The sequence below is a fragment of the Trachemys scripta genome, chromosome 7, assembly GCF_013100865.1.
Source record: "Trachemys scripta elegans isolate TJP31775 chromosome 7, CAS_Tse_1.0, whole genome shotgun sequence".
NCBI lineage: Eukaryota > Metazoa > Chordata > Testudines > Emydidae > Trachemys > Trachemys scripta.
In genome coordinates this window covers 69,525,353-69,547,133 of record NC_048304.1, presented here as the reverse complement: position 1 = coordinate 69,547,133, position 21,781 = coordinate 69,525,353, and the positions used below count along the sequence as shown (strand labels likewise).

The 21,781-nt window shown below is 40.9% G+C and overlaps 1 protein-coding gene across 1 annotated transcript in view; it reads left to right on the top strand.

Moving 5' to 3' along the window:
• Window positions 1-2,360: 2,360 nt before the first annotated feature.
• MAT1A (methionine adenosyltransferase 1A) overlaps window positions 2,361-21,781 on the top strand; it is a 35,867-nt gene continuing 16,446 nt past the window's right edge. Inside the window, exons 1-4 of the mRNA XM_034776089.1 lie at window positions 2,361-2,681; window positions 12,341-12,418; window positions 16,869-16,991; window positions 21,060-21,172. Of these exons, the coding sequence (XP_034631980.1) occupies window positions 2,588-2,681; window positions 12,341-12,418; window positions 16,869-16,991; window positions 21,060-21,172 (408 nt within the window). The 5' untranslated portion in view covers window positions 2,361-2,587. The remainder of the gene's footprint in view (window positions 2,682-12,340; window positions 12,419-16,868; window positions 16,992-21,059; window positions 21,173-21,781) is intronic.

The window sequence follows — 21,781 nt, the reverse complement described above, 5'->3', positions numbered from 1 at the left end:
AAATGTGGATTCCTATAGGGGAGCTGCAAAGGCAAAACAAACAGGGCCCCTGCAAGCTCACTGGCAGTTCCCCTTTAGTTACTCACATCCATCAGTGTTTGCAGGATTGGGGCTTGTGTTTTGGAGTTCTTGTTTCTTTACATTGAACTAAGAAGGCCTGGTAGGTCTGTGTATGTGTTTTGATTTTTCTGTTTGTGTTTTACCTTATAAATATTTAGAATGTCAAATCTTGTCTGTTCTGTTTTTGCTGGAGGTTTCCTTGGAGGACTAACGAACTAGAGTGGAACCTTTCTTTGTCCTTGATTGAAGAGGAAAAGGTTCTGAAATGTTCACACAGAAAGCTTTTCTCCCAGGTGTTTGTCAGCGCCCGTTGTGTCCGCGTTTTGACATACAGAAAAAAGTCTGGATTTAACAGAGGAATGTTTGTCATTTGGTTTTATGTAACGTTAAAAGTTAATATGAACTTCAAATGTTATTCATTAACTGGAGTTAATATAATTACCTAATTAGGTTGGTGTTACTCTTTGGTCCTCTAAAAATGACGAACTTTTCTTTTCAACATATCAGTTTTTCCTCAATCATAGCAATGCAGCATTTACCCACATTGCATACGGACTCGGGCAGATCCCATGGCAATGGAACAATGATAACAGACACCAAGTGAAGAGCTGCCCCACTGTCTGTCCATAGTGATTAGACATGGGCAAACAATGCAAGAAATTACTGGTGTAAATTATAGTTCTCGGGAAAGGATGCAGAAAATGAAAGTCTCAAGAATACAGTACTTGTGCAAATATGTATTAAAGCAAAAATTTGAAGCAGAAGTGACTTATCAAGTCTTCCTCCTGCTTGTAAAATAATCATAATAATCAGTGGAGGAGAAGTATATAGTCAGATGCCAAATTGGACAGTGACAAAGAGTAACAGCTTCGCTGCTGTCTAACTTGCAACGTATACGTAGCAACCAATATGTCCAGTACTGATCCATGAATCAGGTACATCACCATTGCAACTGGATGAAAAATACATCATAGGGCTTAATCCGATGCTTTCTGAAGTCAATGGAACTTTCCCATTTACTTCAGTTGGCACTGGACTGAACCCATAATGATTTTTTTTAAATGAGGTAATCTTTATGATTCTTTTTTGCAGTGGTACAGTAGGTGCTGAGGACTCTGTATCTGCACATAGTCATTGTTAGGTTGTGTTTGGTAACATTTTTTCTATGAACATGCGTGTGCACGTGCGCGCGCGCACACACACACACAGAGTAAAATCTCTCTCTTTCATCCTACACCAAACACTGACTACCCTACCTGATGCTTGAAGTACCTTTCCCAGACCCGAAGAAGAGCTCTGTGTGGCTAGAAAGCTTGTCTCTCTGACCGACAGAAGTTCATCCAATACAAGATATTATCCACCTGGCCTCTCTAATATCCTGGGATCAACATGGCTACAACTACACTGCATGTCAAAAAAAGCTTTCCGTAGCCAGCCTGAGCAATAGCTTCCTTTGATCCATTTGTAACTAGATCTCAGCATCTCAGCTACATATAAATATTTTGTTTCTTCCCCAAGGCTTAGGCTGAGGTTGGGTACATTCCAAAGCAGTTCAGGCACAACCATGAAGATTTCTTAACCGGGAAAGCCTTTTTAGAAAAATGGTGGTGTTTTCCAGCTCCCTTAAATGAAAGGTCTGGCAGTCAGTGCATGTCTAATTGCTAGGGACTAGTAGGAATTACAGAAATTTTAAGATGGACTCTAATTAGCAGACGAGAAGGCAAAAGAAGGAGGAGGCTGAATAGAGATTGTTTACAAAATCAGATCAGCAGAATCTATATTACTCAGGTACTAGTTCATGTACAGTATTTCCTTTCAGAACAGCACACAAAGAATGCAAAGGTACAAGACTTTCCAGGGGAGAATCACACTTAGAGATGAAAATGAAAACCAGGAAACAAAGTCATATTGTGCTTAACAAACTTTATATCCCTGACTCTTTTGACAGGAAAGGGACAAGCTTACACAACTTTCTTCTATTTCTGTGTGATCACAACACATGCTTGAGAACACTCACAGCAAACAGCCCCAAACTAGGGGAGAGCTAAACCAAAAAAACCACTGAACTGAACTGAAGCTACAACTCCTGTACTAACTCCTGCTGAATTGAATCTTTATGGTTACCGATCTTGCACAGGCTGAATACTGAGTTACTGAAAAGTGAGTTAATAAGTGAAATATCCCAATATTAACTTGCTCCCCTCCCAGGAAATGGGCTCTCCCAGTTCCCTCACATGATTAACCAGGCACTTTCACTTTTCCATATATAGGAGCAACTCACAGAGTGACAGCCAAAGTAGGTAGAGGTACAGACCTCAGACAGATGCCTGATCAGTACACACACACACACACTGACTACACTTACTTCACATGCTCAATTCAAGTTTTTGTGGAAAGTAGTAATTGACAGAAGTGTTAGCCCTGCTGATAAAGAAGTTTAGTCCTTCCACTCAGAAAGGGAAAGGCACTAAAGACAGAGCTCTTGAACTACTATTTTGATCAACCCATCAGGAAAAGTGTCAAAATCATGAATGGACCAGTGGATGGCTTATGTGATCACACTGTAAATGATGAAGGTGCTTTCATGTTCACATCAGAGTCTGTGGGAGAAGGGCATCCAGGTAAGTAACTGGCTGCAGGGGTACAGACAAGTCAGAATATTTTCAATTAAATTCTGTTTAAGAAAGTCTGGTGAAGAATCCAGTCAATATCAGTATTATCATACGGGGCGGTGGTGATGGTGGAGTATTTTTCCACTGGATGCTTATCCATTTAGACTTAAAAATGCTGGTGGTTATGATGCTGCTGCAGGATACGGTGAGTTGCCACTCTAATTCATATCTGTGAACTGGCTGTGTGTTCCTTCCATGTGGAAATTTGCTCTTGTTTCTGCTTGTTTATTTTGCATCTTTCTTTCAGCGGATTACATTTGAGATCATACTGCATCTCTGATAGCCTCAAGTTTCACACATGTTGAGTTCCACAACCTTGAAGTTTTGTGAAACTCTCCTGCATACATGTTCTGCCATAAAACTGCCAGTCACAATGACAGGAATATCTCTGAGCAGGCTATTTCAAAACTGTTAAAAATGAAAGGCCCCATCAGCTATGCATGGCAGCCTCCCGATTCCCCTCCCCCATGATCTGTTTTTTGTTAAAACATATGGGATTGCTTAAGCAGGCAGTGGACAGTTATATGCTAAATTTTATGTATTATCAGCAGATTTTAATTTAATTTAATTTGAAAACAAATGATCATCTGCCATAAACATGCAGTTTGTTTCCTACAAATAATGCTAGAGGACAATGACCTATTTGATGTCCTTTAAAGTGTATTTTAGAAAACCATTTTGCATCCTCTAACTTTCGCCATGACAATGCCTTCCAGGTCTATGCACTTACTTGGATTATATAAGGGTGAATAATGAAATTGGACAGGGGGTGGGGTGCGGATGACCTATCTGATAAGAAGAAAAGGATCAGTGGCAAAACCAAAACTGCTTTTATGCTTCTCCAATTTTTGCTTACCTCCATAATATTAACTGGCTACTACAGGTCAAATCCTCGGCTGATGCAAACAGGTGTATCTCTGTTGACTTCAATGGAGCTATGCCAGTTTACAGTGTTTGGTGATCTTTCCCAATTGTCAGTGGCTGATGTAACAAGACCAAGAAACAAAGACACACAACTGAAGGGTAGGTTCCACCATAGTGTTTGCTCAGCAACTATAGAGCACATGCAATTAATAGCACCAAGAGTCTTATGTCATTCTAAAGAAGGCTTTTTAATTTAAAGCAACACTCTCAAGGATGATGGGTCCAAAATGTCTCTTAATTATTTTTTAATTCCCTCAGTCAGTGATGGTGAGCCGCCAAGCATTTGGAGATTTGGTTCAGATAAATACCCGAAAGTGCTTCACTTAGCTTCTTTCCCTTTCACCTTTTATTCTGTCTCCTATTCTTTGTCCTCATCCATCTTTAAGCTTAACTGACCTTCAAATTCCTTTCCTCATCTCCAAAAGTCCCTCTCTCACCTTCCAAGGGCTTCACTGATGTCCTCCTCCCTCTTGCAGTTCCCAGCATCACTTTAATCCCCCAGTTCCCTTTCTGATCACCAGGAGGACTAACTGCACCACTGGTGATTTTTCATTGAGTATTCAGGCTTGTCTCTCTCCCCACTGAACTCTCTGGCTATTTAAAGCTCCCACATTTCATGGTAACTGGAACTTCCTCAGGTCTTAGGAAAACTTAGGGATTTATAAGATTTGTGGACAGCATCTCCCCCAGCAGCGATTGCCAGATCTCCAAAGGTTTCAACTTGCATTTCTGTGAAGAAAGAAGGCTTGTTGTAGATTTAAAAAAGAGAGAGCAGGAAGGTGCAACATGCCAGGGCTTTCTGAATTCCGCCATATACAAATATTTGGGTTTATTTGGTTCAAGTCAATGTTTGAGCTAACGTATGGGCCAGTGTTTGTTCTTTCCAAACCAACAGACCCATCCTCATATATAACAGTGTGAAAAACAATCATTCCTCCCAAACAAGAGTCAACAGGTTCCAGATTGGGGCAGCCAAGGGTGGCACCAAGACACCCTTTCAGCTCCCTGATCCTGGGGCTCTATCATACTCCAGCTGTCAATGGCCTCTTGGGGCTGTTCTGGCTGCTGGAGGTCAGCAGGATGCAGTTGCATCCTAGTCAAAACCCTCTTTTCCCCAGTTATGCTACTACACAGGCCCACGGGGAGGTGATGTAGGAGCTGCAACATTAGCCTTAGGTTACCCAAGAATTTCTCTGTGTCAGCTGGCCTTTTAAGCTAGGCTTAAGTCTGTTTTCTGCAGATTTCACTGTGCAGCCAAACTGACTTGACGCAGACGCGTGAGTGGAGCAAAGCAGACTTAACAGGGCTAAGGATCTGCTCTAAGGTCTGTAGAGGGGTGTCCGATGGGAGAACACTATCAAATATATCAGACTAAATTCTTAAATTCTACCTTTTGCAAGTGTGTTCTTTTTACATTTGTTAATTGCTCAACCCACTGAACCTGTATTAAAATACAGGTTTCTCCTCAGTTTTCAAAGAACACTGAATTTGTTACACTACAGTAATATCCCCTGCAATAGACGCATGACATAGTCTTTTACAAGAATATGAATTTGCTCCAGGATCTCAAGTTTGCTGAGTGTTAATGTTAAAAAATAAGCTTCCTTGAATGCATTCATTCTAGCTAGGTGTCTGTATAGAACTGACGAAAGTAATGTATATGATAAAATTCCCAGGCACTGTTAGGAAATATCAAATACTGCCAAGTTGGAGTTGTGCAAACAGCAAGTGAGAGCACTTCGTAACAGAAGTCAGAGGCAGTCCGGGGAGCACTTATACATTATAAAGCACTGAAACAGATGAGCATTTGTTACCTGTAAATACATTTAATTTTGTGATTAGGGAAGAAGAGGAATTAGTTACACAATTTTAATTAAAGATGAGCCAAACCAAATGCCCAGCTCTGAATGCCCACAGCCTCTCAAGACGTTTGGATCCGGATCCAGATTTGAACAAACCAGCCAAAGCTAATTTTTATTTGAAACATTAAATTAAAACTAAATAGTAAAACTGTGAAAAATCTACCGTTTGAGCCACTGGGGTTGATGCCAGTGTTTACTTTGGTTTACACCTGCATAGATTTACATTCCTGATTCTTCTGTCACTTACACTGATGGAACACTATTGTCTAAAGTGGAGTTACTCCTGAATTTTGCTTTGAGTTTCCAGTGAGAACAAGCCCAATAAGTCAAAGTATTGTAGAAATCTAAATCAGTTCTGTAAATATATAAGGTGAAACTCGGCATTCAGCTGCAAAATTGTCTGAAACCACAAATTTCTCTAGGTGGCAGCTCAAAACCATAAATCATCTTAGGTTTTCTCAAAACTAGGTCCAGGTCTGAGGCAGAGGCTGAAATACTGCCCCTATAGAAGCTAACAGTAGTTTTCAATGGGGTTGGGATTTCATCCTGAGTTTTGAGTTTGTAACTAAAACTGACACCAGTTGACTCTTGCATAGTTTCTGGTTTAATTGTGAACATTTCTCTGTGATCCCTTTTAAATTGGTAATTAGCCCCTCCAGTCAATGGGAATGTCTAAAATGCCCATTGTTTCTCTTGGTGCCTCTTGGAATATAAAGATTCTGTAGCACAAAGAAACATTTCTTCTGGAAAAAGAGGTGCTTAAGAATACCAGTGTGTTCTCTGCTGTGACTGATGGGAAATATTTCAGTGCTTCATAAAAGTGCTCCCAGTTTTTGATGTAAAATCTAGAATGGATTCTGTGGGGGAAGTTACTATGTCAGTTGTACCAAAGTCCCCATCAGGGAGGACAGAGGAATCTTCTTTGGACATTGCACTCAATGAACTGGCTTTAGTTGAAGCTGTGTATGTATAGATCACACCATCTTTCCACACGTCTAAATAGATATACTATTAGAATTTACCACTTACAGAATCATACTATGTACTATCTCCACAATGTTCTCTATACCCTGGGCTCTTTACAGAAATTAAAGTAATCAGAAAAAGCAAAAGGCTGGCACTGTCTACATGTGGTAATGTCACATGCACAATATTAATAAATCCAGCAGCCTAGGTTTGCTGTTGGTGGATCCTCTAGTTGAAGGGGTGGGATTGTAACAGAGTTATAGCTCTTTTTACAGTGTTAATAGATATTTTAAATTATCATGATGATATTAATATAATAATGAATATGACAGAGTCCTCATGTTACAGATAAGATAACATTTGATGGAAAACTTTTAGAACATTCTCTTTAGACACAGAGAGCACTAAAATGTTCACATTTCTCTTCCTCTGCTGGATACTGTGGAAACATTTGATTGAAAAGGTATTTCATTTGTGACTGGTGATTATACCTCTCCTATCTGGACATTAGAATAATTTCCACAAAATTGTGCTTGAGAACACTCAAAGATGTAAAGCTCCTGGACAAGATCTTTAGTTGGTGTGAACTGGATGGTTTTCCCATATAAATGTCCCTCTTAACAAGAGAGGGAGGGGAAATACAGGGAATACATTATTTATTTATTTAGATGTAATGATCTCCTGTAGCATGCTCTATGCATCACATGTATTAAAAAAAAACAGATTCAGCACAAACTGTTGAGATCTGACAATAATTAATGAACTGCCGTTACACAATACTGCCAAGTAAACATTATATAATAACTCCCTGTCTCCCACCTCAGCAGCTTAACCTCTTCACAAACATCTCAGAATAAAGGTGGGCTATGCAAAAGTGGTATTTTGTTCGTAGAAGGTTAACAAACCTGGGGTCTTGTAGACTAAAGAGGAGAGTGAATTCCAAATTCCAATTCAAGCACCTCCACTAATCACAACTGCATATGGGAAGCAAGATGTTTTCTCAGGTCACCAGGTCCCAAGCCATTTAAGATATGCTCTACTTTGAATTGTACAGGAGAACTGACTGGCAAGAAACCCTCTGGCCAAGAAAGGGAAGCCATGCTGCATCTCTTTGATGATGGTGCATTATGCTTTGGAAGGCATTGTTCTCCCTGAGTCACAGTGCCTACCAGGTCCCAAACCTTTGGCACTTAAAACTAAACCCTCCTCTTCACCCAAAATGGCTGATGTAACTTTAAGCAGAATTGCCTCCAAACAGAATGTCTTTCAGAGTTTTCCATGAAGTTTCAGGAAGTCTTTTAAGATAAAATAATAATAAAAAAAAGTTTCCACTAAAAATGTCCTAAGGTTTTCAACCATATTAAAACAACACCAACCAACCAACCAACCAAAACCTTAATATTGCAAAGTAAAATGTTACAAAAAGTCAGAAAATGCAAATTCTTACAGCAGGCTTAAATTATTCACCGTGCACCTCCTGTATATTTGATGGCATTTAACAACATATACAATAATATTACTAAGCAATACATTTAACAAAAGAGAACAGATATGCAAAGTATTGCATATATTCAGTGTGGCTGACTTAATGTTTATGTAAGTATCCTCACTTTTACACTTTTGACTTTTTTTCATTTAAACAGTGCAGCCTTAATGTTGCATTGTCATAGTCTTTTAACTTAACAATCCTGTGTATTTTTTAAAATATAAACAATAGAACAGGAGGAAACATGGGGTGGGGGTGGAAACACTTTCTACTGCCACCTTTATGAGTATAGGGCTGATGGAAAGTTGGGGTTTTGACAAAATGAAAATTTTTGTGGAAAATGCTTTCCCCAACTTTTAAAAAAAAAAATTGTCAGAAAACTGCATTTTTTGGGCTGAAAACTGATTTTTTTCAGATTTTGGCAGATTTTAGATGAAAATTTCAAGTTTTTGTTGAAATTCTTCAGTTTTTGGTTGTTGAAAATCAAAAACATCTAATTTTTTTAAATGAAAAGTCAAACTCTTGTTTGGACCCGTCCCATTTTCCGATCAGTTCAAATTGGGAGTCTGGTAAGTACTACATGGTTTCCTTGGAATGGCACACACTTTGAAGTGTGAAAATGATATATATGCACCTTAAGTAGAATGCAGAAAAGCTGAATATTGTCTCTCAATGTGCTTCAGACCTTATCCAAAGTCCATTAAAGTACATAAATGGAAGTCTTTCCATAGATATAGTAGTATGAAATCCTTACCCATTGGATCATAGAATATTGTAAGAAGCCATATTAGCTGACCTTGTAAGGGTATCATATGTAATAAATGATAAAGTAAACATGCAGTATTCCAAACTATATGGTCTGAGAAATCTGTGATTAATAAGCTGTCCTGGGCATGTGTATCTCTTATGTCATGAACTCTGTACATAAATATGTATTTAATGATAAATATAAAATATGCAGCTGGGTTATTCATTATACCCAATCTACTCATATGGAATAAAGTATGGAGATAATCATAATATTTGAAGCATAGTTGTAGTCAGAAAGGGTAATCTTTACAAACAACATTGAGAGTTTTAATATTAGTTTTCTATATTAGATTTGTTTACAGATCAAATGAGATTTCCAGCTACCTGCATTGTAAACTCTATCTGCAGGGCTGGCTCCAGGCACCAGACGAGAAAGCACGTGCCTGGGGCGGCACATTGTAAGGGGCGGCATTCCGGCCAATCTTGGGGCTGCACATTCCGGCCGCCCTGCCTTGGTTCTTTTTTTTTTTTTTTTTGCTTTGGCAGCCCGGTCCTCAGCTCCAGAGCCCCCCGTCTGGCTCCCCGCGCTCCGCCAGTCCCAGCCCAGCTCTGCAGGGGCATGGACCCTGGCCCAGGGGGGCAGGAACTAGCGATCCCCGCCGCTCACCGTGCCGCCGGGCTCCCCGGGACATGCCACTCCATGCTGCCTGCATTGGCCTCCGCCTCCCGCGCTGCTCTGAGCCCGACCCAGCCAAGCTGCCTTTAAAGGAGCGGCTGAGCCAGTACCTCCTGCAGCCCCCAGGGGCTCCGCCTGCCCGGCTGGGAGAGACACCCCAAGGCCAGAGGGGGGAGCCCCTCTCGCCCGGCTGCGAGTCTCCACCCTTCACCTCCCTGCGAGCACCTTGACCGCCCTCCACGCGCTCCCTGCGGCTGCTGTTTTTTGTTGTTGTTTGTTTTTTGCTTCGGCAGTCTGGCCGCCCTTTTTTTTTGCTTGGGGCAGCAAAAAAGCTAGAGCCGGCCCTGTCTATCTGACAATGGAAAACCAAGCTGGGTTCTCTGCAGCCTTTTGCATCATAAACATCCAGCATTTCACAATTAGCTGGCAGTTTTGATGATGAGGCATGAGACATAATAGTGTCCACCTTGCCCTACCCTAGTTATATTGGCTCTGCAGCACTGCTGATGGCAGTAAAATCTAATTTGTTTCAATGAAACAATCCTGCGATGATTACTTATTCTGTTCATTCCCTCTGAAGCACCTGACATTACTGTCGGAAGACAGAATTCTGGGCTAGATGGACCATTGGTCTGACCCAGTGTGGCTGTTCTTATGTTCTTAAAGAAGTAGATGAGCTACAAAGACACATAGGAGAGGAAAGGGAGATATTTTTTGAAGAACCTGTTTTTCTACAACAGGAAGTAAGAAAGTGCCATATTTATTTGGCTACTCACTTGGTTACGAACATATTTTAACAAGAGATAAGGAATTTTTCAATAACTCATTTTTTATTCAGTTTTTGTTGAAACCCAAGCTGTTCACAAAACAAGGTCAGTTTGAACAAATCTCCTGACTTAAAAAAATATTGAGCGGAGAAAAAGTTTTGAAATTGTCAAAATGTCCCATTTCAACTTTTTCAAAACAAAAAGTTTCTGTTTCCAGGCTAAATGACTTTTTGTTTAGAAACTTTAGTAAATGTAGAGTAAAAAAAGTAGACGAAAAGGTCACAATTAGAATGTTAGGTTTTGAAAAGATCAAATGAAATGTTTCAATTGACCCAAACCATTTATTTTTTTGTTTTGGATTTTTACTTCATGAAATTTTTTACGATTTGGGCTCTTTGTCCTGATTAACAACATGACATATTTTTTGATATCTTGAAAATAATTCATGGAACAGTAAAATTGTTTCCTGGCCTGCTTTAATTTTAATATTTGCCTATTTGAAATTCATTTTGGGTGAGGAGATGCACTGGCTACCTCTATTGCTCATAGAAGAGTTTTTCTGTGAGTCAGTTAAGCTTGTGAATCCAAAGACTCTTGTGGGCTGATTTTCAGATGTCTTGAGCACCTACATTCCCATTAACTTTGCTGATGTGGGGTTCAATTGTGGGGGCTTAGCATTTCTGAAAATTAAGGCATTTATTTGGACAAACTGATGTCTGTATTACAAATGTATGTCCAAGTATCTGGAGAAGACTTCACTTTATATATATATACGCACACCCACACAGTGTACCACTAATTTGCAGACATCAGCCTTTTCATTAAAATACTAACTAAAGGAGATAAGTTAATAGTGGGGTATTTTAAGACAATTCTGTCATCAACTCTCTTAGACACTTCCTTTCCCTCTGTAGCCATGGAAAGCTGTTTCTCTACACAATCAGCACATCTGCTAAAGGAACTCCACCTACATGATGATTGGGTTTCTGGATGAGAATTCCCAAACATAGTTCTCTTTGGACAATCTGAGATGTTCTTTTCACTCTGATAGGGTGTGGTTTTATTTATTTATTTATTTATTTGGTCTAGTAAACCTATGAGACCAGTGAAGGGAATCACTGACAGTGCAATTCTACCTTCAAATCACTGTCCTGTTGCCCATATTCTCAAATTAGGGAAAAGGACTGTACGTTGTGTGTGGTCCTGCTGACTCCCTATTTATCTGTTAGAAAAGTTTGTGATATTTTTATTAACTTTGTGGAGGATAATGCATTCCCAGAGATGGGTAAAGCAGTAATAACATAATAATGATGTGACATATCCTGTCATATTTAGCAGCTAATAAAAAGACTTGGACAGCTGAGATCAGAAACTTAAATGGCAGAATCCAGTATATGCAAATCCTGCTAAACAGAATCACTGCTAAAATCAGGAATGTCGAATTTTAAATTAGAGACCAAAACTAATAGGCAGCTGAATCTCCTGAAATGTAGTGCATGATCACGCTGCAATTGCATCAAATAACTGAACTTATTAATAAACCGGTTGTTAGGAAAAATAAAATCCTATTGAGTAAGATGAGGCAAACTACCATTTTCTGGCTGGGTGAAACTGGCTGTTCCAGATGCTGCCCTTTCTATTGTGGATACATATTTTATTAATATGCTTTATTTATTTGGAGATCTGCGGATGCTTATAATTTCTTTAAAGATTTTTTAATGTCTCTTTCTTAGGCTTTAACTGCTGTATTACCTAGAAATGTATTATACTCTCTGTAGGACTGGAAGGGGTCATCTTAAAAGCTGAAAATTGTCTTGTTGGAAAGACTGTCCCCATCATTTTTCACCCTTAATTCACAGGCAAAACTGGCAGGTAAAGTTGCATTCAGTGCTAATTTACATCACCAATACCATACGGCATCTGATGCTGAACAGGTTGAGGCACCATCACTGTGTATCTTCTTTGCCCGGACAATGTGTCATAGGGTTTTTAAAATCTATATAAGCTTAGAAACTACAGTAATGGGGCCATATAAGTATGCTAGCTAGCTAGCTAGACAGATAGGTGATAAGCCAAAAACAGTTCCACAAACTATTTTCTACTTCATTGTGATGTCAACAGTCCATATTTTCTGTAGAGAACACAGTTTTTAGACACATTGATCTGTTCTCTTTCAGATAAGATCTGTGATCAGATCAGTGATGCTGTGCTAGATGCCCATCTTCAACAAGATCCAGATGCCAAGGTTGCTTGTGGTAAGGACACACATTTTCTTCTTGCACTTAGACTAGATGGAAAAGTGCTTGTAATTTTCCCTTTGTAATGTGTAAATGTAGGAGGTTGATGGAACATGTGCCCGTTCATTTTTTATTCTAATTATTGTGTTCAAAAATATATGTACAGTAACTCCTCACTTAAAGTTGTCCCGCTTAACGTTGTTTTGTTGTTACATTGCTGATCAATTAGAGAACATCCTCGTTTAAAGTTGAGCAATGCTCCCTTATAACGTTGTTTGGCAGCCTCCTGCTTTGTCCACTGCTTGCAGAAAGAGCAGCCCATTGGAGCTAGCTGGTGGGGGCTTGGAATCAGGGTGGACCGGCAGCCCCCCAATCAGCTCCCTGCTCCCTTAAGTTTCCTTAACTGACCGGCAGCCACCCAGCAGGCTATCAATTGCTGGCAGTTCTGCTGTCCCTCCCCGCACTGCCATGTTCTGGTCCTGTCCTTTGCCTTGGAGCTGCTCCTGGGAGCCTCCTGCTAGCTGTGCAGGGGCGGGGGTGGGGGAAGAAGGGGACTAATGTTAGGGTGTCCCCCTCCCTCCTGCTCCTGCCCCTCGCTTACCCCATTTCCATAGAGCAGGGTGGGGACACAACAGGGCTCAGGACGGAGGGAGCGTGCTGGCAGCAGGGGCTGTCTGAACTTGCTGATCTACTTAAAAAGGCAATGTACTTAGAGTGGTGTCAGTGTACTTAAAGGAGAAATGCGCATCTCTCTCTCACACACATAGGGTGTGTGTCTCTGTATCTCTCTGCCATGCTGTCTCCTCTCCCTCCATTTGTGCTGCCTTGTAGAGTGTGAGGCTACATTAACAACAATGTGTTAACCCTTGAGGGCTCAGCTGTTCTAATTCATCATTTAGCAGTAAGGCATTCTCTGGGAAATATCCCACCCTCTTCCATCCTATGACTTCACCAACTCAACCAAGCTTCACAATCATCATTGCTGTGTACAGTATTACATAAGAACATAAGAACGGCCGTACCACGTCAGACCAAAGGTCCATCTAGCCCAGTATCCTGTCTACCGACAGTGGCCAATACCAGGTGCCCCAGAGGGAGTGAACCTAACAGGCAGTGATCAAGTGATCTCTCTCCTGCCATCCATCTCCATCCTCTAACAAACAGAGGCTAGGGACACCATTCCTTACCCATCCTGGCTAATAGCCATTCATGAATTAACCACCATGAATTTATCCAGTTTTCTTTTAAACGCTGTTATAGTCCTAGCCTTCACAACCTCCTCAGGTAAGGAGTTCCACAAGTTGACTGTGCGCTGTGTGAAGAAGAACTTCCTTTTATTTGTTTTAAACCTGCTGCCTATTAATTTCATTTGGTGACCCCTTGTTCTTGTATTATGGGAATAAGTAAATAACTTTTCCTTATCCACTTTCTCCACATCACTCATGGTTTTATATACCTCTAGCATATCCCCCCTTAGTCTCCTCTTTTCCAAGCTGAAGAGTCCTAGCCTCTTTCATCTCTCCTCATATGGGACCCGTTCCAAACCCCTAATCATTTTAGTTGCCCTTTTCTGAACCTTTTCTAGTGCCTGTATATCTTTTTTGAGATGAGGAGGCCACATCTATATGCAGTATTCGAGATGTGAGCGTACCATTGATTTATATAAGGGCAATAATGTATTCTCCGTCTTATTCTCTATCCTGTTTTTAATGATTCCTAACATCCTGTTTGCTTTTTTGACCGCCTCTGCACACTGCGTGGACATCTTCAGAGAACTATCCACGATGACTCCAAGATCTTTTTCCTGACTTGTAGCTAAATTAGCCCCCATCATATTGTATGTATAGTTGGGGCTATTTTTTTCCAATGTGCATTACTTTACATTTATCCACATTAAATTTCATTTGCCATTTTGTTGCCCAATCCCTTACTTTTGTGAGATCTTTTTGAAGTTCTTCACAGTCTGCTTTGGTCTTAACTATCTTGAGCAGTTTAGTATCATCTGCAAACGTTGCCACCTCACTGTTTACCCCTTTCTCCAGATCATTTATGAATAAGTTGAATAGGATTGGTCCTAGGACTGACCCTTGGGGAACACCACTAGTTACCCCTCTCCATTCTGAGAATTTACCATTAATTCCTACCCTTTGTAGGAATTTTAACCAGTTCTCAATCCATGAAAGGACCTTCCCTTTTATCCCATGACAGCTTAATTTATGTAAGAGCCTTTGGTGAGGGACCTTGTCAAAGGCTTTCTGGAAATCTAAGTATACTATGTCCACTGGATCCCCCTTGTCCACATGTTTGTTGACCCCTTCAAAGAACTCTAATAGATTAGTAAGACACGATTTCCCTTTACAGAAACCATGTTGACTATTGCTCAACAGTTTATGTTTTTCTATGTGTCTGACAATTTTATTTTTAACTATTGTTTCGACTAATTTGTCCGGTACCGACGTTAGACTTACTAGTCTGTAATTGCCGGGATCACCTCTAGAGCCCTTTTTAAATATTGGTGTTACATTATCTAACTTCCAGTCATTGGCTACAGAAGCCGATTTAAAGGACAGATTACAAACCTTAGTTAATAGTTCTGCAACTTCACATTTGAGTTCTTTCAGAACTCTTGGGTGAATGCATCTGGTCCCGGTGACTTGTTAATGTTGAGTTTATCAATTAATTCCAAAGCCTCCCCTAGTGACACTTCAATCTGTGACAGTTCCTCAGATTTGTCACCTACAAAAGCCAGCTCAGGTTTGGGAATCTCCCTAACATCCTCAGCCGTGAAGACTGAAGCAAAGAATCCATTTAGTTTCTCCGCAATGACTTTATCGTCTTTAAGCGCTCTTTTTGTATCTTGATCATCAAGAGGCCCCACTGGTTATTTAGCAGGCTTCCTGCTTCTGATGTACTTAAGAAACATTTTGTTATTACCTTTGGAGTTTTTGGCTAGCCATTCTTCAAACTCCTCTTTGGCTTTTCTTATTACATTCTTGCACTTAATTTGGCAGCGTTTATGCTCCTTTCTATTTGCCTCACTAGGATTTGACTTCCACTTTTTAAAGGAAGTCTTTTTATCTCTCACTGCTTCTTTTACATGGTTGTTACGCCATGGTGGCTCTTTTTTAGTTCTTTTAGTGTGTTTCTTAATTTGGGGTATACATTGTTTGTTTAAAACTTATACTGTGTGTGTGTGTGTGTGTGTGTGTGTGTGTGTGTGTGTGTGTATATATATATAGTCTTTTTGTCTGGTGAAAAAAATTTCCCTGGAACCTAACCCCACATTTACATTAATTCTTATGGGGAAATTGGATTCGCTTAACATCGTTTAGCTTAAAGTCACATTTTTCAGGAACATAACTACAACGTTAAGCGAGGAGTTACTATACAGCAAAACGAAAAAGATCTGAACAAACAATTATACAGTGTAACTACATCGTTTCTCAAAGAAATTTTGAAAGTACATTGTGTTCGAGGACTGTAGCAAGAGCCTAAAATAACCAAACCAATGGTAGAGATAACTTTGTAAATGTAATTAGTATTCCAGAGGAAAAGAGATTTAATTCCACTACCGTCGATCGTCCAAAGAACCCGTGACCATTTGTAGCAAAGTACACTTAATTGGCTTTATAGATACTTTAAATTTTTCATTGCTAACTCTAAGTGTTTTCCTGACAGCTCATCATAAAGAAAAATGTTTTAACCGGTTTTGGTTATGTTTGCCATTTGTTGTTATTAAGATGTTGAAACTGCTGAAATTTGACCCTCAGTGAGCAAGTCAGCAAAAAAATGTCTCCAAATTCTCAGATTTGTAAATGGCCAATGCCATCATTTTCATGATGGAAATGACCCATTTTCCCCTCAACCTTTACACCTGAGGTTGATATTTGGCATTTGGCCTGTGTTCAATGTAAGTCCCACTTAAGATCTCAAAACAGAGTTTAATTGGGGCTCGTGCAAACTTGGCCTTGTGCAGTCATGAAAAAACAGCCACCAGTTTTTGTCTCTCTGGCCCAGTTCCTCAACCATGGTGCTTAACTCCTGTTGGAAATAATAGGAGACAGGATCTTTGAAGATCTGGAGGCAAGGTTGCAAACCAGTGGGCCATTAGTGTGGATTGTTGAGCCCAAACTTACTCCATAAGCAGAGTAGAAGGATGTTTTTCTGGTTAAGGCACTGGAATGATGCTCTGGAATCTCAGTTCAGTTCCTACATTGCCCCAAACTTCCTGTATGACCTTGAGCAAGTCACCAAATCACCTCAAGGAGTGTAATGAGGATAAATGGATTCATATATGTGAGGAACTAATACTATGGAGATGGGAGTGATAACTACCTATATTATTTGTATTCAGTAGGGGCTGTTCAGAATTCACCATTGCCAGAAGTGGAGTTATTTGCAAAGCATGTTGAGTTATCCAGCCCTCCCTTATCCCTTTTCCTTCTTTCTGTCTTCCTGCTCTCTGTAGAGACAGTGTGTAAAACAGGGATGGTGCTGCTCTGTGGGGAGATCACATCCCTCGCCGTTGTTGACTATCAGCGAGTAGTTCGAGACACAATTAAGCAAATCGGCTATGATGATTCAGCTAAAGGTTGGTGCAAAAAATTCCAGGAATCCTGTTTCTTGCCAACATGGTGTGCTGGTCAGTGAGTAGCTGCAGAACAGGTCTGTCTCTACTTGCATATTTGTGCTTCTGCAAGCTCTTGGCTAGGAGCTGCTCAAACATTGTCATGAGAGAAACATTCTGACTCCATCACATACCGAGGAGAAACTATTCACTGTATGGTTAAAGCACACACAGCAGGAAAAGGCAGCTAGGATATTTTTTTGGACTGGAGCACGTTTCATAGATTCATAGATTCTAGGACTGGAAGGGACCTCGAGAGGTCATCGAGTCCAGTCCCCTGCCCTCATGGCAGGACCAAATACTGTTGGCTGTGTAGTGGGGCAGTCACCCTGCTCTGGCCCTGAAAGAGTTAAAAGCCAACCTTTGGAGAGGGCTGGGGCTGAGAGCCAATAAGAATAAGCTGATGGGGAAGGCAGCCACAGCTGGGGCCACACCCAATTAGGCCACAGCTGGCCCTATAAAAGGGCTGTGAGTCAGGAGCTGAGTCTCTCTCTCTCCAGCCTTAGAGAAAGAAGGACCTGGCTGCCTGGGAGCTCAGGGAACAGAGCAGGGCTGGGGAAAGGTAAGAGGAGCTCCAGCCTGGTAAATCCCCAAGCTGCGGGCCTTGCTAAAAGGCTAAAACAGGTACTGCAGAGGCTGCAGCCTGGGCTTAGGCAGAGGCAGCTGGTCTGACCCCCTTGCCAACGATGAGTGGCTTTTACAGACTGCAGTTTGCCCCAGTCAGAGGGGGCTAGATGACGACTGGCAGTAGCCACTGAGGCAAGGTGGGTGAGAGGGCTGGGGGGTCCCTTGGGAGGGGAGACCCAGAGCATGGTGGGGTACTGCTGGGGCAGAACCCTGAGGTAAAGGGCACTGGAGTCTGAGAGGGACACGGGGGCCTGAGGCTGGTGAGCCACTGGCCAACAGAGGGTGCACTGAGCTGGACAAGAGCTAATTCCTGAGATGACCAGCAGGAGGTGCTGCAGTGGTGAGTCTCACTTCACTACAGGCAAAGTAGCTGATAATTTGTGCTATAGAATTTACTTCTCAGTTTAACTCCTTGCAACTTGCATGTTGTTCAAATGGCCAACCAGACTAATGTAAATTGGTCAGATGGAATGGAAATAGAAGACTTTGTGAATTTGTATTATTTATTATGATTATTTAATAATTATTATGTATTACTGTAGAACCTAGGGACTGCAATCATAGCTTAGGCTCCCCCTTGTGCTAGGCGCTGTACAAACACAGAACAAAAAGACAGTCCCTACCCTGAGGTGCTTACAATCAAAGTAAATTTCATAGCACGGTGGAGTGTATTAATGATGCAAAAAAGTGTTTTATATCCGAGATACATTTCAACATACATTTATACAGATTGCAAACTGGATCATATTTTTTACATATTGCAAATGTTTTACAGTTGCCATGAAGATTAAGTATGTTTGTTTTACAAAAGTTTTTTTTTTTTAAAGCGGTATTTCCTGGTTGATATAATCTTGTTGGTACAAGACTTCTGAAGAGAGAATGGTGCGAGAATGCTGTAAAAGCACATCTGCTAGTTGGCACCAAAGGCAGAATATTATCTAACATAATACTGCCAGATCCAGTAGTGTAGAAATCTCCTCTTTTTACCTCCTTACCACCAAAGCAGTGTGGGCCCTGTAGTGAACCCAGTCAAAAACCCTGCCCTACAGAAACTATAGGAGAAAAGCTAAAAGGGGTAGAATTGCATACAACTTTTTCCCTTATGGAATTCTTTCCCATCACAGCCTACTTAAAGGAAAGAGGGCATGGAGTGTTCTTCAAGTAGATACTTGTCTGGATGTGTATATTTGATGTATAGGTGTTTGATCCTAGACTTGGTAAGCAGCTGTCAGTAGCTGGAATTTTGGGAGAGGTGAGCATAAAGAAAAGCTGATTATCTTCTACACAACTGGGGAAGAAAATGAGAAATTCTGCAAGGACCATAGCAGCTGTGGTCATACATTTTCTCTCTTGTCATTTCCTATTTTTCATGTTGTTTGGGACTTTCCTGAGCATTGCTTTAGACCAGAGGTTCCCAAAGTGGGCAATACCGCCCCCTGGGGGGCACTGGAATGATCCGGGGGGCAGTAGTAGCCTCGGGTGCAATTGGGGGGCGTTGAATAAAAATAAGGGGGCGGTGGAAGCATAAAGAAAGAAGAGAATAAAAGAAAATTTTGAAAAACCGTTCGTACATGTTTCATCTGTTGTGCAACATAGAGTTAAAGTTGAAGTGATTACTTTATTTTCCAAATAAATTCACAAATTATAACCGATCAGGTGTCAAGTCCACCAACAGCTCTTAACAAGCAAGTGTTGGCAGGCGAGCGTGTCGCGCATTGTCGGGAAGTCCAGCATGCATCGGCAGGAATATGTGCGTGTAATGACTTGTTTACAATACGATACTATAAATAGGCGACATGTATGAAATCTAATTTAGATTGTTTCTGAATTGTGTAAAAAGCAGTTAACAATAGTGCAGTAAGTATTTAAAAATGTTTATTCATATTCGATACCTTCGATCTTTACGGATTATGGATCACATACAAAGCAAATTGTATTATTGTTGTTTCAGTAAAACAGCAATTTACACGTGAGTATTTTTATACATTTTCTTACATATCTACCGTATGTTTCTGTGTCTCTAGTGCTTACTAATAATAAAATCGTAGCAGGCTTGTGTCGGTACAGTACTATTTGAAGTGTACAGTCAATATATTTGTCATTTTTTATTACAATATTAACGAAAACAGGGGAATGAAATCATAAAAAAACTTAACTATTAACATTTATTTAATAACTTCTTCTGTACAAACGAAATTTAGGATGAGGAGAATTCAGCCAGTTTCCAAATTTATTAACAGTAGAAAAACATGATGAAGACTTGCTCACCTATTGTCAACACTTGGAGGCTCTCCATTCTGACTTCAATCAACGATTTGAAGATATTCTTAAAATGAACATACCTGATTGGGTTTTGGACCCTTTTTCAAGTACAAACACAGAAGAATCTCCAAAATTACAAGAAGAACTGATAGAAGTAACAACAAATGAGGAATTTAAATTTAAATTCAAAGACGGCTACCAACAGTTCTGGCTGCAAAAGCAGATACCTACACTTTATCCTGGATTATGGGCTATAGTACAAAAGTTTTTAATTGCATTTCCTTCATCATGTTTAGTGGAACCTGGGTTCAGTGCGGTCACAAATCTGTTAACTAAAAAAAGAAACCGACTGCAAATAGCTAATCGCGGTGATTTAAGAATGCTGCTGACAAAAATAGAGCAGAACATTAATAAATTGATAGCAGCGCACCAGGTTCATCCTTCTCATTAGGATTATTTTTAATGTTATTCGTAATTTTTATTTTAATATTATCCTTCATTATCTTAATTTTCTGTGTGTAATGCGAACGTTACTATGGTTGATTTTAATAAATAATTTTATAATTTCAAGCTTCAAGGTGTCATATTTACAACAACATCTTTCTTTACTATATTGTAGGACGTAGGTAGAAATAGATACATAAAAGAACGCAAATTTGTCACTGCATCTTTCTGTTTGTTCACTTAAAGAAGGTATCAGAGGGGTAGCTGTGTTGGTCTGAATCTGTAAAAAGCAACAGAGGGTCCTGTGGCACCTTTGAGACTATGCTCCCAGTACTTCTGTTAGTCTCAAAGGTGCCACAGGACCCTCTGTTGCTTTTTAAAGAAGGTAGATTTCCAGGGGGGCGCTGAGTAATTTTTTTTTGAAAGGGGGGCGGTAGGCCAAATAAGTTTGGGAACCTCTGCTTTAGACTAAATGCTTGTGGCCAAGCAGCTAAGAGAGATGAGACCTTGCTGTGAGGTTGAACGGAGAAGAACACATTAGAATTGTTGCATTGACAAAAATGTAAAAGCAAAGAGCAGGCAGATTCTGAGTTTTGAAGGCACTGTTGTCCAGGATTGGAATTTCTGGCATATGGTTCCATGTAGCTGTGCTTCGCTGTGAAAGGAAGTTAATTTATCTCTGTGTCTTCTTCTAAACAGGCTTCGACTACAAGACTTGCAATGTTCTGGTGGCACTGGAACAACAGTCGCCTGATATTGCCCAAGGTGTTCATCTGTACAGGAATGAAGAGGATGTTGGTGCTGGTGACCAGGTAATCAAAAGTCATCCCTGTTTACAAAAACAATAGTAAAATAAAACATACTCTACAATCATCCTATCAGCTCATTAGGGCAGCTCGCTAGTACACTCCCAGCTCTGTTTACTCCCAGTGCTAGGAGAGATAGGATCACTGTATCACCTTAAAATGAAAACATTTTCTTCTTAAAATGGTCAGGGTTAGAAAGTGAGGGTTTACCCATCCCATTGTCATATTTTCTAAATCAAAACCAGCAGGGCCGGCTCTAAGTTTTTTGCCGCCCCAGGCAAAAAAAAAGAGCACCACCCCGCCGTAACACCCCCCCCCCCAGCGCTGCACTGCCGAACCCCCCGCCCCCCAAGTGCTGCGCTGCCAACCTCCACCCCAGCGCCGCGCCGGGCTGCCGAAACCCCCGCCCCTCCCCGAGCGCCGTGCTGGGTCGGGTTGGGCCAGGCCGCTGAAACCCCCGGTCCCCCCGAGCGCTGCATCACCCAACCCCCCCCTTGAGGACCACCCCGTCCCACCGCACCCAAACCCTGAGCGCCGGGCCACGCCGCATCGCCGAAACCCTCGCTTCTCCAGCGTCGCGCCGCCGAAGCCCCCGCCCCACCCGCGCAGCTGAAA